This window comes from Triplophysa rosa, linkage group LG16, assembly GCF_024868665.1.
Source record: "Triplophysa rosa linkage group LG16, Trosa_1v2, whole genome shotgun sequence".
In the NCBI taxonomy this organism is placed as follows: domain Eukaryota; kingdom Metazoa; phylum Chordata; class Actinopteri; order Cypriniformes; family Nemacheilidae; genus Triplophysa; species Triplophysa rosa.
This window is the reverse complement of record NC_079905.1, coordinates 14,468,933-14,486,200: the sequence shown is the minus strand read 5'-3', so window position 1 is coordinate 14,486,200 and position 17,268 is coordinate 14,468,933. Positions and strand designations below refer to the sequence as shown.

At 40.1% G+C, this 17,268-nt stretch overlaps 1 protein-coding gene across 5 annotated transcripts in view; it reads left to right on the top strand.

Moving 5' to 3' along the window:
* tpd52 (tumor protein D52) overlaps positions 1 to 17,268 on the top strand; it is a 29,694-nt gene that overhangs the window by 7,826 nt on the left and 4,600 nt on the right. The window contains exons 2-5 of one of the 5 annotated variants that reach the window (XM_057354025.1): positions 8,194 to 8,242; positions 16,201 to 16,325; positions 16,485 to 16,633; positions 16,891 to 16,992. In XM_057354025.1, the coding sequence (XP_057210008.1) occupies positions 8,194 to 8,242; positions 16,201 to 16,325; positions 16,485 to 16,633; positions 16,891 to 16,992 (425 nt within the window). Of the gene's footprint in view, positions 1 to 8,193; positions 8,243 to 10,447; positions 11,062 to 16,200; positions 16,326 to 16,484; positions 16,634 to 16,890; positions 16,993 to 17,268 lie in introns of those variants that run through there. The other 4 variants (XM_057354021.1, XM_057354023.1, XM_057354024.1 and 1 more) reach the window with 4 other exon arrangements.

Genomic DNA, 17,268 nt, shown 5'->3' with positions numbered 1-17,268 from the left:
ATTAATAAAACTCATTGGTAATATAAATGTATAGAAAGCAATGCCATTTTGTATACATGAAGTATAAGTTAATTGTTGCTGAAACGGTGGTGTGCTCACTGGGGTCTTTCATGCTGATGAACATCCTCCTCAGTCTGCTGCTGTAGAAGACAAATAGAATAAACTTTAGTAAGTCAACTGACTGAACAAACATGCATATGCAATATTAAAACAAACATCAGTTTTTATACTGCACTTACACAAGATTACTTACATTAAGGTAACTGTACATTAAAATAATAAATGCAACAGATAGATTTTTATTTAGTTTAATTGTGGCTTTTTAAACCTAATAGAGTTATCTATCCAAGACATACACATTGCTAGTCATACAGTTAGTATGCTAGTTTTCTAGCACATAGATTTCAGATAGGCCTAAATAAAATAGGTACTGTAAACCCCATCCTGTCCTCCCATTTATTTTACCCCATTACAGTTATAAAAGCATTAAATGATTAATAACGACACTTGACTGGATTAACATTGGCGCTAACAAATTAACACTCAAACAGGGACGTTTATTTTAACGTAACCTTTAACTTAACATATGATACAACATTCATAATGCAAACGCGAACAGAATTTGAAACTTACCGCTTGAATTGTTAACTTAAATCCGGATGTTTCCTCCTTTCACCACAAAACTCTGTTCGTTTTCTTCGTGATATGACTTGAATCTGAAGTATTTCTGCGCGCATCTCTTGTGGATCGGAGCTGCACTTATCCGCTCATCACGTCTTATTGCGTCTATGAAAAGTTTCCGACTGACAACCTGTCAGACAGAACATCAGTACCCGGTTGACCCGGGACGGCGGTGGTACCGGGTCTTATGAAAATTAAGTACCGACAACTTTTTTATTTTTAGGTACCGACTTGGACCCGAAGTACCGGTACTTTTGACAACACTACCAGGTACTTGTCATTGTACAATAATAATAACAACATATATGAGATTATATTTACAAATGATTAAACCAAATTGAATGTTTGTCTTTTTTTTACTTTTTTCTTGCCTAAAAACCAAAAGTAAAAATGTTTTCCCTGCAGTAGGTTTGCATTTGTTAGAAATGGTTTAATAAAATATTTAAAATCAATACATAATACATGATATAATTTGCTCTTGAGGCAAGTAGCCATGTTAAAATCAGGATAATGTACAGCCAGTCGGTTGTCATCGCAAAAGAAATCCCTTCTGTGTGATACTTGTCTCCGCTTCAGTCCTTTATTCTATCATAAGCGTGCGCCTGTCCTATCACTAATTGACCAGTGTGAATTTTCTAAATTCCTCAAAACAACAAACAATTTTCTAAGTCTGACTATCTATTATAAGTACAAACCCGATTCCAAAAAAGTTGGGACACTGTACAAATTGTGAATAAAAACAGAATGCAATGATGTGGAAGTTTCAACTTTCAATATTTTATTCAGAATACAACATAGATGACATATCAAATGTTTAAACTGAGAAAATGTATCATTTTAAGGGAAAAATAAGTTGATTTTAAATTTCATGGCATCAACACATCTCAAAAAAGTTGGGACAAGCCCATGTTTACCACTGTGTGGCATCCCCTCTTCTTTTTATAACAGTCTGCAAACGTCTGGGGACTGAGGAGACAAGTTGCTCAAGTTTAGGAATAGGAATGTTGTCCCATTCTTGTCTAATACAGGCTTCTAGTTGCTCGACTGTCTTAGGTCTTCTTTGTCGCATCTTCCTCTTTATGATGCGCCAAATGTTTTCTATGGGTGAAAGATCTGGACTGCACGCTGGCCATTTCAGTAACCGGATCCTTCTTCTACGCAGCCATGATGTTGTAATTGATGCAGTATGTGGTCTGGCATTGTCAAGTTGGAAAATGCAAGGTCTTCCCTGAAAGAGACGACGTCTGGATGGGAGCATATGTTGTTATAGAACTTGGATATACCTTTCAGCATTGATGGTGCCTTTCCAGATGTGTAAGCTGCCCATGCCACACGCACTCATGCAACCCCATACCATCAGAGATGCAGGCTTCTGAACTGAGCGCTGATAACAACTTGGGTTGTCCTTGTCCTCTTTAGTCCGGATGACATGGAGTCCCAGTTTTCCAAAAAGAACTTCAAATTTTGATTCGTCTGACCACAGAACAGTTTTCCACTTTGCCACAGTCCATTTTAAATGAGCCTTGGCCCAGAGAAAACGCCTGCGCTTCTGGATCATGTTTAGATATGGCTTCTTTTTTGACCTTTTTTGACCTATAGAGTTTTAGCCGGCAATGGCGAATGGCACGGTGGATTGTGTTCACCGACAATGTTTTCTGGAAGTATTCCTGAGCCCATGTTGTGATTTCCATTAAAGTAGCATTCCTGTATGTGATACAGTGCCGTCTAAGGGCCCGAAGATCGCGGGCATCCAGTATGGTTTTCCGGCCTTGACCCTTACGCACAGAGATTGTTCCAGATTCTCTGAATCTTTGGATGATATTATGCACTGTAGATCATGATAACTTCAAACTCTTTGCAATTTTTCTCTGAGAAACTCCTTTCTGATATTGCTCCACTATTTTTCACCGCAGCATTAGGGGAATTGGTGATCCTCTGCCCATCTTGACTTCTGAGAGACACTGCCACTCAGAGAGACTCTTTTTATACCCAATCATGTTGCCAATTGACCTAATAAGTTGCAAATTGGTCCTCCAGCTGTTCCTTATATGTACATTTAACTTTTCCGGCCTCCTATTGCTACCTGTCCCAACTTTTTTGGAATGTGTAGCTCTCATGAAATCCAAAATGAGCCAATATTTGGCATGACATTTCAAAATGTCTCACTTTCAACATTTATATGTTATCTATATTCTATTGTGAATAAAATATAAGTTTATGAGATTCGTAAATTATTGCATTCCTTTTTTATTCACAATTTGTACAGTGTCCCAACTTTTTTGGAATCGGGTTTGTAACTCGAGACAAGACATTTTTATACTCCACGTAGACTGTAAATCATTCAAAAGAACGATGTGAAATGTAAACGTTATTGTGCTTTCTATTCAAAGAAGGTCCCTTTTGTTTATGTCTTGTCCTCTCCAATATGGCAGCATTGTTGAACCCATAACAGCAACAGGCCAAAGCCTTCAATGCGGTGTCCTTGTGAAGAGAGAAATCATAAAAAATGGTATCCTTCTCCCAAAGTGCCCGGCGGCGGCACAAAAACACAGTTTTAAATTTGACCAAAATGTGCTTGACAAAGTCCTTGAAAGTCCTTGAATTTGGTGTTGATGAAAGTGTGGGAACCCTGCGTACGGTACTTGTTTGCCAAATGATTCCCCCAATGTTTTTGCTGCGTGTTTTTTTTGCTTTTACCCTGTCTGCTGCAGACGGGTCGTGTTCAGTTGATTCCCGCAGATTTTCACTTTCGTCGTACTCTTGGCGATGGCTAGTTCGAAGATGGTGAAAAAGATTGGTTGTTGAGCTGCTTTTGACGGCTACAGACTTTCGGCAAAGTTTGCAGATTGCCGTTTTTTGAATAACGTCTGACCTTTGAAAACCAAACCACCTCCATGCTAATGATGACGACCCACGTCTGGCAATTAAATCCAGCATAGGTTGCGAGGTTGTTGGTGTTTGAATATTTTCTCTCCCTGTTTTCTTGCTCATCTTTAACTTCTGTCATAAAGACCGCATGGATGCGCTGCTATGTCACGCTCTGAATGCGCACGCGCAGACGGCGCAGTAGGTGACTACAGCACGCAGTGAATTCGTAGACAGTGAATGCGGGTTTTTGATTGGTTATTAAAAGTGAGTGACATACTCGATAATGTGATTTCGCACATCGTTTTACGATATTATCGCATACGATATATATCGCACACCCCTATTACCACCTTGCATTGTTTTTCTTTCAAACTTCCTCTATCTTGTTGTCACCCATAATTTTCCATGGGATATATGTCCGCTCAGGCCGCTAAAGTTTTGCTCACGTCCCATGATTCCCATTTTGGTTCAGTCACGGGACGAGGTGTGGTTGGAATAACACAATAATTGATTAGATGCTGTGGTTTATTAGGTGCTTTAAATACTGTCTTTATTCCTTTACCGTGGTGTTCAAACTTGTGCTCTCAGATTAAATGGAAGTCATACGAGATCCAGTTCCTGATGTTGTAGACATCCATTGAGAGGTTCATGTCTATTTGTCCTTGTTGCTCGTTGATTTAAATTGCTGTACGACTCTTTATGAGGTCATGGGTTTCCATGTCTGTCCTATTGGCATTGTGATGTGCACAGCTGCATTCTTTTTATGGTTATCTGGTTATGGGAATGATTCTGGGATGGAGGAAGAAATGTCTCTATCATTAGTGTTAAAAGGAATAGTTCACCCATTCCTTAGATCAAAGAGTTTTGTCAGAACAAATGTGTGCTCATTTCCTCTTTCAAATAACTTCTCTGTAACATTTTTTTTCAAGATAGGAAGTTGGACATCTTTCTCGAGCGGATGGGTCTGTTCTGTTTCCGCAATTCGTTGTAATTTGTACAACGTGCGTGCTTTTGTTGTGCAGTAAGAGGTAAAAAGTTGTAGGGTGTTAATTGACATGGAAACACAATCACAATAGTACTCGTGTGTTTGTCTTTGCTTGGCTCATGTACGGTCATGTGACACCAGCTCAATAGTGTGCCTGATAATAACTTGACTACTTGCAGCGATGTGTAATTTCAGTCCCTCTTGGTCACTGCTGTACAGAGGGTGTGCCAGTGCCTTATCATGGCATGTGTGTGTTTTTAAACTGGAGCTGGGTTGTGGTGGCCACGGCTGGGTTTAAAGTCAACATGAAATTACATTTACAGAACATTTTTACATGTTATCTGGTACATTGCCAGGTGAAACAGGATGTTTAAAGCATCAGAAACTGATTGGCATTAAAGCGGTCATTCCCCATGATGCCAGTTTTCAAACTTTAGTTAGTGCGTAATGTTGCTGTTAGAGCATAAACAATATCTGCAAAATGATAAAGCTCAAAGTTCAATGCCAAGCAAGATATTGTCTTTAACAGAATTCGCTTTTCAAGGACTACAGAGAACGGCTGGAATCGGACTACAGCCCTATACTTCCCGGGTAAATGATGTCACTGATGAGTTTTTGAAAAACCTCTGCCCAAAGGAATACGCCATAAAAGGGGCGAGGCCTGCCTTAGAGAAGAGGAAGAGCCGCTGGAGTAGTGTTTGGTTATCAGAGATTGTAAATATTTGACTGAGCTGCGCAATTAATTACTTTCACTTTCATCACAGTCCTACAGCTGGTAATAAGAATTCAGCGACACACATTCTAAGATAACCAACGGTCAAATAACAGCTTCCATGACTTTAACATCGGCTGTGAAAGCTTTTCTGTGTAATACACTGATATTGTGTGTGTGCGCATTAGTGATGTGCGGATGGCGGTTACATCCACGGGTCAGGTATTAAAAAAATTCATTCTGATTGATGGGTGGGTCGCGGGTGGATGAGATCAGTCATTAATGATACAAATATTAACTACATTTCTCTAAAATACGAATGTGTTTTAAATGCATTTTTCATCAGGCAGACGCTAATTTGCACTCATTTAAAAGAAATACGCGCGTGTCAGCCGTAGAGGGGGGTCCATTTCTTAAAGCAGAAATGGAGGCGAAACAGATCCGAGAGAAAATTAAAAAGGGAGAATTAAAAACAAAACAAAAAGGAATGAAAGAAAGAAAGAAAGAAAAGTGCCGTGTGGGAGCGTTTTAGCAAAGTGGTTAACGAGGATGAATCAAGTGCTGGGTATGTAATATGCAACAACTGTGAGGGCTAGAAAATTTACCGTTATCCAGTCATTCGTGTGTGTTTGTGTGTTGCAATGACGGAAACGGCGATATTCAAAGTCTGAAGGGATAAAGCCTGTGTTTATTTAATTAAGAAAATGTAGGCTAATCTGGCCAAAGACAAACTTTTGTTTTATAAATAAATGTTCATTTAAAAGCATCTTACGATCAGCGTATTAATTTAGTATCCGAGATTGGCAGATTAGTTATAACGTCACTGAATCTGATAACATCATGCTTAAAACAAAGAATTAGAGTAATTAAAGTGACGATCGGTTGCGGATATCTATATCAGAGAAAATTATACGTACGGGCGGGTGGATAATTTATTTGAAGCAGCGGATGCGGGTGACATTTTAGCTCATCCGCGCATCTCTAGTGCACATACCTCTAAAACACTTCTATGAAACGTCCTTTGAAGTACTGCTTGCAAATGTCTCCTAGTCAATCTGCTTGTTTTATTATTCAACTTGGGTCCAATTTTAAAAGGCAAAACTAACGCTTCTGTTATTAGTGTTAATTAATATAACCAGTCTGACCCAATCGGTCCGATGTCATTTCCCTCCCCATAGTAGGAAGAAAATTGCGATCTCTAACAAAGATTGACGTTTGCACATGCACTAGCAGACCTCCGTTACACTTCGATCGATCCGCATGTTTTTAACTGATGAAGTGAAGTTGATGCCATTGTTACTGTTTATTGCTAAAAGTCAAAGGTTATGAATACACATGCACTGAGAGGGGGACCGACCAATCACAACAGCCTGAGAAGCGGAAGCTCGCTGATATGGTATGGGTGGGACATCTTCAGACACACGCTCTAAGCGGGGAACCAATCACGACAGACCTGGTCAGCTTTACCAATCAGAGCGTTTCGGAAGGAGGGATTTTATATAGACCGGAAGAAATCCAGTCGTTTTGTTAAGAGGGACAGTGGTGAACCATAGACTTGAAATATGTGAAATATAAAGCGTTTTTTGAAACTAGAAACATGAACGTCCATTGTTAAACACCCAAAAAACATAATCAAAGCTTCAAAAACAGCAAAAGAATGACTCCTTTAATAGATGAGGTATATGGAGGGTTCCTCAATTGCTCCTCTGGTAGTCCCGTCCCAGACTCATCATTGGTTGAGCCTGTGTTGCTATGTCAGGTCGTCTGGTACACCAGGCTACTTGTTATTCACGGAGGCACATTGTGTTTACTGTGATCACACTCTTCAGGGAAATCAACCTGTGAGTGACTCACTTATAGTTCTCTCTGAACAATAAACCGATATAGGAGAGAAAGTATTTTAACATTGACTACGTTTACATGCACCCTTATAATGCGATTATAATAGGATTTTGGTTTCACTTTACCTTATGTAAACACTATCATTTGATTTAAATAATCGCAGTAAGCATAATCAAAGTAACATATGTGGTGTACGCTGGTTTTAATCGCAATATGAAGATTAAACACCTTAATCGCATTTATGCTGCTCTGATCAAGGCAAGGTGCACATGTGCTGCACGCACCTTTAAAGGCGGAATAGACAATTTGGTAAGATGCTAACTTTAGCCTGCTAGCCCTGAAATCATGATCCCTCCCTCCACGCGAATCGCCGTCCAAAGCCATGCCTCCTCCAAAACACATGAACGCGCACAAACCAGAAGCTTGATTATTTCCAATAATCAGAGTAAGGACTTAATCGCAGTAACATTTTACATGACATGAGCAAACCTCTTCACTCCTGTTTACATGCAGTTTTAATTATTCTGATTATTTGCTATAATACACAGTACAAACAATGCTATCGTTTGAGTATGTTCACGTGAATCGCGTCAAATGCTAAACGCCTTCCTCCGGATGTGTTTCATAGTTATTCTGCGCTGTGATAAATACAGAAATATGATGAAAATGGCCCCACAGCATTTATGTATGCTGTCATCGCGTTCTCGCTGTTTTTGAACGAAGATAAGGAGCATAGACTGCTGGCAGAGGGTTGTGTTGATGTTAAAACTTTAGACTGTCATGTTTACCATGAATTTGCGCTGAAGGTGCGTGACAGAAGCGCATGCGCACCTTGGTCAGAGCAGCATAAATGCGATTAAGGTGTTTACATGTCTTCTTATTGCGATTAAAACCGGCGTACGCCACATATGTTACTTGGATTATGCTTGCTGTGATTATGAGCTTAATCACATTATTTAGATCGAATGATTGAGTTTACAGTTTCCAAAATTCTATTAAAATCGCATTATGAGGGTGCATGTAAACGTAGTCATTGATGCGCATGTAAAGGTAGTCATTGACAGTTTGCTCACATCAGTGTTAACCTTTTTAAAACCCTTTGCAGATTTGGCCAGGTGGTTGCTCAGGTGGCTGTCAGGATCTCTGTGGTTCAGGTAATTCATCTGACCCCTACATTACCTAATGCATACAGTGCTTAAAAATAGATTTTCATTTCAACAACTGCAAATTCTCAATTCTCATTAGAATGCTAAGATGTAGTTTTATAACCACAAGATCCTACGCCCCATGATGCTTTGCGCATTGAACTTCCGGTTCAATGTAAACGAACGCATTTCTGCCGTATTTCAAGTCATTTGTTTATAGCAGAATGTGAACTTAAACACTGACGGCACTTATAAACTACATCAGCATTCTGTCCACTACTTTATAGAGGAATGGGATGATGGTTTTAATGCTTGACAGGATATGGCATCCCTCACAGGAGCAGTCCGTCTTAACTTTAGATCTGTGTGTGAAGTGCTCTTTTTTAACGACGTGAAATAAGCTTCGCCTGGTTTTAAGTGCAGACATTTTGAATTATATTTTTCACGCAAGTACTTATTTGGCCGAATGACATTCACTGCTACAGGTCTGTAAAAAGGTGAAAGACTGTAGTATTAAAGGGATAGTTCACCCAAAAATGAAACTTCTGTCATCATTTACTCACCCTCAGATTGTTGCAAACCTGTATAAATTTATTTTTTCTGCTAAAAACAAAGGAAGATATTTGGAAGAATGTCAGTAACCAAACAGATCTGGGGGTGGATGCACGAAACTGTTCTTAAGACAAAATATAAGATTGTTCTTAAGAGAAATTATAGGAAGTTCGTAAGAACATTCTTTCTTGAAGAATAATGCAGTCGGAGTTATAATACCACGTATCCTTTTTCTTCCAAGCTGTAGAATGGGAGTGAATGGGGGGCAGTTTTTTGACGCTCCAAAAAGTGCATCCATCTATCAAAGAACTGCTCGACACGGCTTCGTGGTCTTAACAAAGGTCTTCTGAAGGGATTCGATGCGTTTATAAGAGAAATATCCGTATTGACAATGCTATTAACATTAATGTCTAACTTTCGTCATCCCTCGGCTGCGCGTGAACCAGAGGCTTGTTTTTCTGGCAAATGACGCAGGCGTGTCGTAAGTTCTGGTGACGCTCTGTGCGGAAGCTTTCGTCACTGTCATTTGCCAGAAAAACAAGCCTCTGGTTCACGCGCAGCCGGGGGATAACGGAAGTTAGACATGATCGTTAATAGCAAAAGATATAGTCATATTCAGTTAGGATGCCTTGGGGGTGAGTAAAACATGGAGACATTTTGTTTCTTGTCTGAAGAATCCCTTTAAGAAAAAGTATCTCAGTAAAAAAGAATTTTCATCTTAAGAATGTTTTGTGAATCTGGTCCCCATTGACTAGTATTTATTTCCCCTAAAATGGCATTGAATGGGGGATGAGATCTGTTTGGTTGCTAACATTCTTCCAAATATCTTCCTTTGTGTTCAGCAGAACAAAGACATTTTTACAGGTTTGGAACGACCTGTGGGTGAGTAAATGATGACATAATTTTTCTTTTTGGGTGAACTTTAAGTCAACAAAATGAAAATATTTTGATTTAGACATCATCAAAACACAAGCTCAGAATACACAAACAATAGAGGGTATGCACGTGTCGTCACTTTCCCACGTGAACACGCCGGAACGCGCCTGCTTGAGTGGTAAAACACTGGGCAAAATGAATGGTTACAATATCATTAAACGCAATTCCGTGCAACATTTTAGTGTCTAAGAAAGAACACCTGATTCCTTTGTAAGTCATAAGGTAGTCGTAAGGATCACCGTCGAGTCCAGCTGCTTGTATTAGTCCCGGTTTTTTGTTCCTCCTATTGAATGCAGCCATTTTGCCTTAGTTTTACCACTCAAGGGAGCATGTCCCGGCGTGTTCAAGTGGGAAAGTGACATCAATGCATACCCTCTATAAAGATAAAGCTCACAGTACAGTATACAGTTCTTAGTAAAGAAACATAAAGAATCTTTTACTGTGACCCAGATATAAATATACTATTGGAATGCCAGGTCTGTGCTGATCCTATCTACATATAGGCCTACATAGTTTGTTATCTGCTGTAAATGTAATTTACAAGAATATTAACTCGACAAATTGACAAGACCTAGAAAGCATCTCCGAATACACTATAATGCGGTAGAAAGAGAACATGATACTCTGTGTTGGCCTTTAGGTATCACATATTATGAATTTCTTTCACTCGGCCGAATCCATTTCATTCTGAGTATAATGGTTTGGGCAGCTGGTGTGTAGTTGTGTGTGGATGCATGAAGGCTCTGTAATGGATTTGTGTCATAATCTGGGCCACGGCAGATTACCGCTTCTTTTCATGGGCTTGCCCCTGTGTCATGTGACCAGAGAACAAATGGATCTTCATTTCCAATGGATGAGAAGTTGGATGGAGGGGGCTGAGCATGAGGCAGTCCAGCGCAGGAACAACTAAAGACGATGCTTTTTATGAAACCAGTTTAAGTGTAGCTCCATACACTACAATCCCCACAAGGACCATTACAGCTGGGAGTGTCGTCTCATGCCGGAATAGGACATTCTGGTAACTCATTAACGCTCTTTTCGTCGCTGCCTCGGGCCCGCTGTCATGTGAGCCTGCGGCAACCCTGCTAGCACTGCAGAATCCCCAAGCTCGCTTGTTCTCGCAGCTGCGACCAGAAGATCGGACAAATAGCACTCACACGCCCGGTCACATGAAATTAATTACCGCCCGGGCAGCTTCCTGTTCATGGGCAGAATGGAGGAACCTGTGGAGGAGTACAAGTCTCCGTTTAACTTTGAGCAGGGAGTGAACACCAGCTACTTATACCTGTCACCCAAAGAGAGTTTCACTCCTCCCGGTTCACCCGTACCGTCGTTCAGAGGTAACCGTGTTTGTTCAGCTGCTGATTGTGTGTGTGTGTGTGTGTGTGTGTGTGTGTGTGTGTGTGTGTGTGTGTGTTTAGGTGTGGACTGGCGTCTGTCACAGTTTAAACAGCGATAGGGACATGTAATGTGACAGAGCGTTAATGAAAGCGTGCGGGTGGATATGAGAGCTCCTGTCAGGTGCTGATGTTGTGAAGAAGGGCAGGTGTCAGGAGCAGATGCTGGTCAGGTGGGAGCATCAATGAGCTCTTGAGTTATGGTAAAATGGGCGCAAACACCAGACATAACTTCCGAAAGTGCATCACATCTTAAAATAGTATGACTTTCTTTCTTCTGCAGAATACAAAAGAAGTTAGTTTGAAAAACGTTGGTAACCAAACAACATTGGCCCCCATTGACTTCCATTGTATGGACACAAAACCAAAGACATTTCTCAAAATATCTTCTTTTGTGTTCTTTTTGAGTCATTTCCATGTTTTAAATTACATGAGGGCGAATCAATTTTTTGTGAACTATCCCTTTTATAATTTTTTCCTTGTATATGAATTGAATTATTAGGACTACACTGGCAGGCACCCAAATGGCACATGCTTAACTGTACCGTACAGTAAAACTGCATTTATAATTTATTCAACAGCCACTGGTGGTATTAAAATACAATTAAGATGTTAATCACTAAATGCCCGAGCAGTGGCTCGGTTAACAAATTACAAATGTGTTTGCACAGTGCTCACAATCTCATTATTCAGACTGAAGGGAGGTCATTGATTTACCCTGTATACTGACATGACACATCAGAGCTGGAAAGATTTTTTTAGATAGGTATTCAAGAGATGCAACGAATCGTGATCTTGTTATTTTGCCTCTACAAATTTGTGTGTGGAGATTCAGACAGACTGATGTGGACGTTGAACCACAAACTTTTAAAAGGGAAATTGTGACAGATTGTGTGATGAAATCAAGCCAACTGATCAGGCGTGTCTGATCAAATCAGAAATGTTTTTAGCATCAATTTGGGCAAAAAGTTTCCGTTGTTGTGATTTTTTTAGTTGCTTGTCATCTAGGTTTCCAGTATTGCAATTATCATTTGGTATTAAACTGTATGTTTGTATTGCTGGTGTTACAAAGATTTGTGAAATACAATATAATATACATAACTATGTGTTCAGAGGTGTATAAAGACCTTACATAATGAAATGTTATGTTTTTATTATCTTGGATAGAATGAGCTATTTCTATCTGCATACACCGCCGGTCCCCTTGCATGGAATTCATGATGTTGTTTCTACAGTAGCCCTAAATGGACAAACTGCTCTACAGAGTGTGTTTCGTAAATACGTCTCCCTCGGCAAAAATGTTACGACATCTTATGCTGGGTTCACACCAAACGCAAACAATTGCGTTTCACGCTCTTTATTACTCGCAGGAAAAGTTTGCTATTTTCGCATGAGTGACGCGAAATGACAAATATTTTCAACATACGTAAAAGACGATATTGACGCGCGTTTATGGCAATCGCACCGCCCAATTGGCTGCATTCGCACTGCCTGCCGCGAGTTCGTTTCTACGCGTCATTGCATTGACTTTGTATGTAATTTACTCACGCAAAACGCTTAATTCGCGCTTGGTGTGAACCCAGTGTTAGTCCTGTGTCAACCGTAGTGCTTCGAAAGGGATGGGGGGAGGGGTGGAGTAAGTCGTTGGTGGCAATTCGAAACCTCACCGCTAGATGCCGCTAAAATATACACACTGGACTTTTAAGGGATAGTTCAGTCAAAAATGAACATTCTTTCTGCATTTATTTTCCCTTATGTCATTTCAGGCCTGTATGACTTTCTTTCATCTGCAGAATCCCAGAGAAGTTATTTTGAAGCACGTTGGTAATCAAACAACATTGGCCCCCATTGACTTCCATTGTATGGACACAACACCACCGAGACATTTCTCAAAATATCTTCTCTCGTGTTCCCCTGAAGAAAGAGTCATATACTGCTTTTAAATGACATGAGGGTGAATAACTGATGACTGAATTTTTAGCTCCCTACAGAAGAATGTTGCGAGCATTAAACCTGTTTGTTTGTACTGTAAAACACCTCACTGTAGGCGATAAGTACTCAGGGAGTGTCGCTATAATCTGCTTTTCAAATAAAACAGTTTTTTTTTCTTTACAGAATGAATGGCACTGATAAATACTACACTCCTCCTCATTCAGCGAGTTATAGTGACATCATGAGCATGTGACTGATGTCATGTGAGATCATGTGTATACTGCTCAACTGTTTCTTTTAAATTGACTGTTGGATGACAGTGTCAATATTCAGTTCCCACAGATGACACACCACTGCCATCAGTCTGTATTAGGGTGTAACTCCAGATTCCCTTATAAAGGTGATCTGTTTTAGGATATTGGGGATATGTGTACTGAGTTAATTCTGGTCATGTTAAAAAGGTGATTTGAGGTCAAAGTAATAATGTAACACCGTGCTCAGTTCAATGTAATGACTTTGAATAAACAATTGAATTGGAAATGCATGATTTATATGCAAGTAGAACAATCCTACTTTCTTCAAGTTGTTTGGATTTGTATGAGAGTGGATTTGAGAATGTTTAAAAGCAGTGGTCTTCAACAGAAAGTCTCTGTTTCATTTCTTTCTATGAAAGAGGGACTTTGTCAATTGGTTTAAGATCCATGTTTAAAACATACCAAACACCAAACATTTTCTGGTCTGTATTGTTGTATCACAGCCAGCTACAGTACAAAAGATCCACTTTAGTTCCCATTTACCTTTGTGTTAAGCTAAAGTGGAAGGCAGAACTACTGGTTCTTCCAGAACTTCCAAACGACAAATGCACTATGTCGTGCCATTGTAAATGCAATGTGCTTCTTCCAAAGTGGAGGTAACACACGCAGTTTAATCTCATATTAATCTTGAGTACCTATAGAGTGTTACTGCATACTTCGTATCTTCGAAGAGTATTTATTTAGTTTGGTCAAATTTATAAAAGACAGATACAACTGTACGATTATTTCTGAAAACAAGCGAGCCCCTGAAGGCGTTACGGCTGTCAAAAATAATCGATTTTGCGATGCAGATGTGAACGACAAACACCTTGTTCTTAATGGTTTCTGTTGTCTTTCGTTGTGTCGCAAAGCGGTGCTCACGTGCGATGTAGACAGAGTGTTAAAGTGTGAGGGAGACAGACTTACTTGTGCAGTAATATTTCAAATTGATAATGCAACGCATCGGGATATCGAATCTAATCGAATCGTTGACATAATAATCGGTATCGAATCGTGAGACTAGTGCCGATACGTACCCCTAGAAGGCATGCGGGGGGTCGGAACTACAGCACTAGCACACAATACATCATCGCATAACTCTAAGATTCACTATAAGTTCGTGTTATGCACGTACGCGCCGATTGCCAACAAAACAGACATTTGATGCAGTTTCACTTACCGCGTGCAGTTCATGTCCGGCATCTTTTAGCGCTGGGACCGCTCCATCTATCAGTTTCAAACGATCTCCAAATCCACCATTATATCCACCATTTATATAACATTCCTCACCGATATGCAGTGAACTAACAAACACAGCTGAACTTCAGTAAAACAAACGAAGCACATTGATGGGCGTGCTCTTTTTCTCGCTCTCGCTTGTTGACACGTGAGCGTGCTCTTTTTCTCAATCTTGCTGGTTGACGCGTGGGCGTGCTTTTCCAGGAGAATCGTAAGGGAATTTCATGTTTGAAAAAAACTTTCCAAAACCTAGGGGGGTGGTTCGAGCACAGAAATACTATGTGATACGTCCAACTCGTTTTTTCACAAGTTGACCATGTAAGCATGAGAAGCCAGCATGTTTAACATTGTAAAGAAGTCATAATGCATGAAACACTGTTGCACCACCCCTTTAACAATCCAATGTGTAATATTTTGAAGGATCTATTGACAGAAATGCAATATAACTATGTCTTCATAGGTGTATAAAGACCTTTTATAATGAAGCGTTTACCTTAGAATGAGCTACGCGGATCCCCTTACATGGAATTCATGTTGTTTCTACATTTATTGTTTCTTGCATAAATACGTAATCTCCTTCAGCAAAGTGAAAATGTGACGTAATCTTTGTTCTGTGTAAACCCCAATATGGCTTCGAAAATGGAGGGGGAGGGGTGGAGTAAACTGTTGGTTGCAATTCCCAACCTTACTGCTAGATGCTGCTATATTTCATACACTGGACCTTTAAAACACGACTTACCCTCATTTTAACCCATCAGCTCAAACTGATTGAATGAGTATAAGGTGTATTACTGTCCAAAATTCTCTAAATCCCAGAATCCTCTGTGGGTGCAGAATAACACCTGTGCATTTTTTATTGGTAACTGAACTTTTCTTGTTTGCTAAAGTATTTATAAAAATAGATCCATCAAATGAATGAGAGCTGCAGATCTTTGCCATCTAACACAGTCAGCTACTGAAGCTGCTAAATATATTGATCCCAGAGCTGACATAGAGCGTGATCTTATCAGGTCATTCACGCGGTGAGTGCAGTTCTCCGTTTATGACCATCTTGAACTGCTTTAGTTTGATTGACAGCGCTGAATTTTTTGCCTTTCGTTCTATTTCTCAGCTTGTTAAATGATGACATCCATTACTGTATGTTTTATTTCTGTGGCATGTCATGTCAATGGTACATCAAAGTGCATTTTGCAGATATCTGGGAGCCCTTGGGTGGGTGTCCTTCATATCACAACCATCTTACAAAGTTTTCAAAGCTCTTTGACGCATGACTTCATCCTGCCCTCTTTATCATTTTTTCCTTGTTTCTTTTTAGGCCTCTGACCTGATGTCTGATGATACACTTCCTAATAAAGTTATTCTTGCCACTCGCTGTCAAACTAACAGGTCTTATACTGTACTTTGAATTAGAGTTCAACTGAAGTTATAAGAACTGTGAAATAATACATAGTGGGTGCCATTTATATTGTTATACAAAACTAGTTTGAAAGACCCTGTGAACTGGTTGTGATAATCTTTACTTTAGTATTGTAAGATATTTCTAAGGTTTTTGACATCATGGGAATTGGGAAGCTAATTCAAGTCTAAACTAACTGGTGGTGGATGTGTTTGTCTGTAGGCACCCAGAGGCAAGACTCCGTCCCAGAAGTGGGTGAAGATGCGGTGAACACAGTAGGACCATCTGCATCCAGCACAGCCCTGACTGAAGAAGAACAAGCCGAACTACGCAGTGAACTCGCTAAGGTTAAACATCCTTTAGTACTTTTCTATGTCAAGATATTTCACGACACCATTCCACTTTTAAATCTTGTATAGCTGAACCAGATGCCCACAAACTCAATTGCAGCAATATTTTACCACATTATCCACATCAAGTCAATTTTGTATACTATTGCGCTGCAGGTTGAAGATGAGATCCAGACTCTCACTCAGGTGTTAGCAGCCAAGGAAAAGCAGATGGCGGAGATCAAGCGGACGTTGGGTATCAATCCACTCAACGAGCTCAAACAGAACCTGAGCAAGAGCTGGCATGAAGTCACTACCTCCACCGCGTACGTGCCCTCACCTGTCTCAGGCATCTGTGTGCCGCCCACTGGCTCTCGTGCTGCTGCGGAGGAGCGGCTCCATCTGTTGCCACTTCTGCTGCGCATTTACGACTTTAAATACTTGCCGGTTGTCTGAATCGCATTAGAGAAATACAGAGAAGATTCTTGCTTTAACTTGTTTATGCTTTTCTTTCCAGCTGTTAAAATGATATGATGTTGTTATGCTGTTGGTTACTGATCTGCCTGTTGTCTGTGATGAGCAGGTATAAGAAGACCTCAGAAACCCTGTCTCAAGTTGGACAGAAGGCGACGACAGCATTTTCCAGCATGGGTTCAGCCATTACCAGAAAACTGGAAGACGTGAGGTGAGAAATTTCCTATAGAGATGTGCACACACCTTACTTGACTCCAGATGGAATGGATGAATGCTCACTAACATCATCATCTACTAACAATGTCTATTTCGCACCACTCTGGTTACGTTCAGACAGCAACAGAAAACACTTGTAAGAACTGTGTCTGGAGTGCTAAAAGATGTTGTTCACATACTAATGGCTGGAATCAGACTTCGCAATTTTTTGTCTTTTATGATAGTCACTGTGTCAGAATATGGGATTATAATACCTTAATTCTTGAGGGCC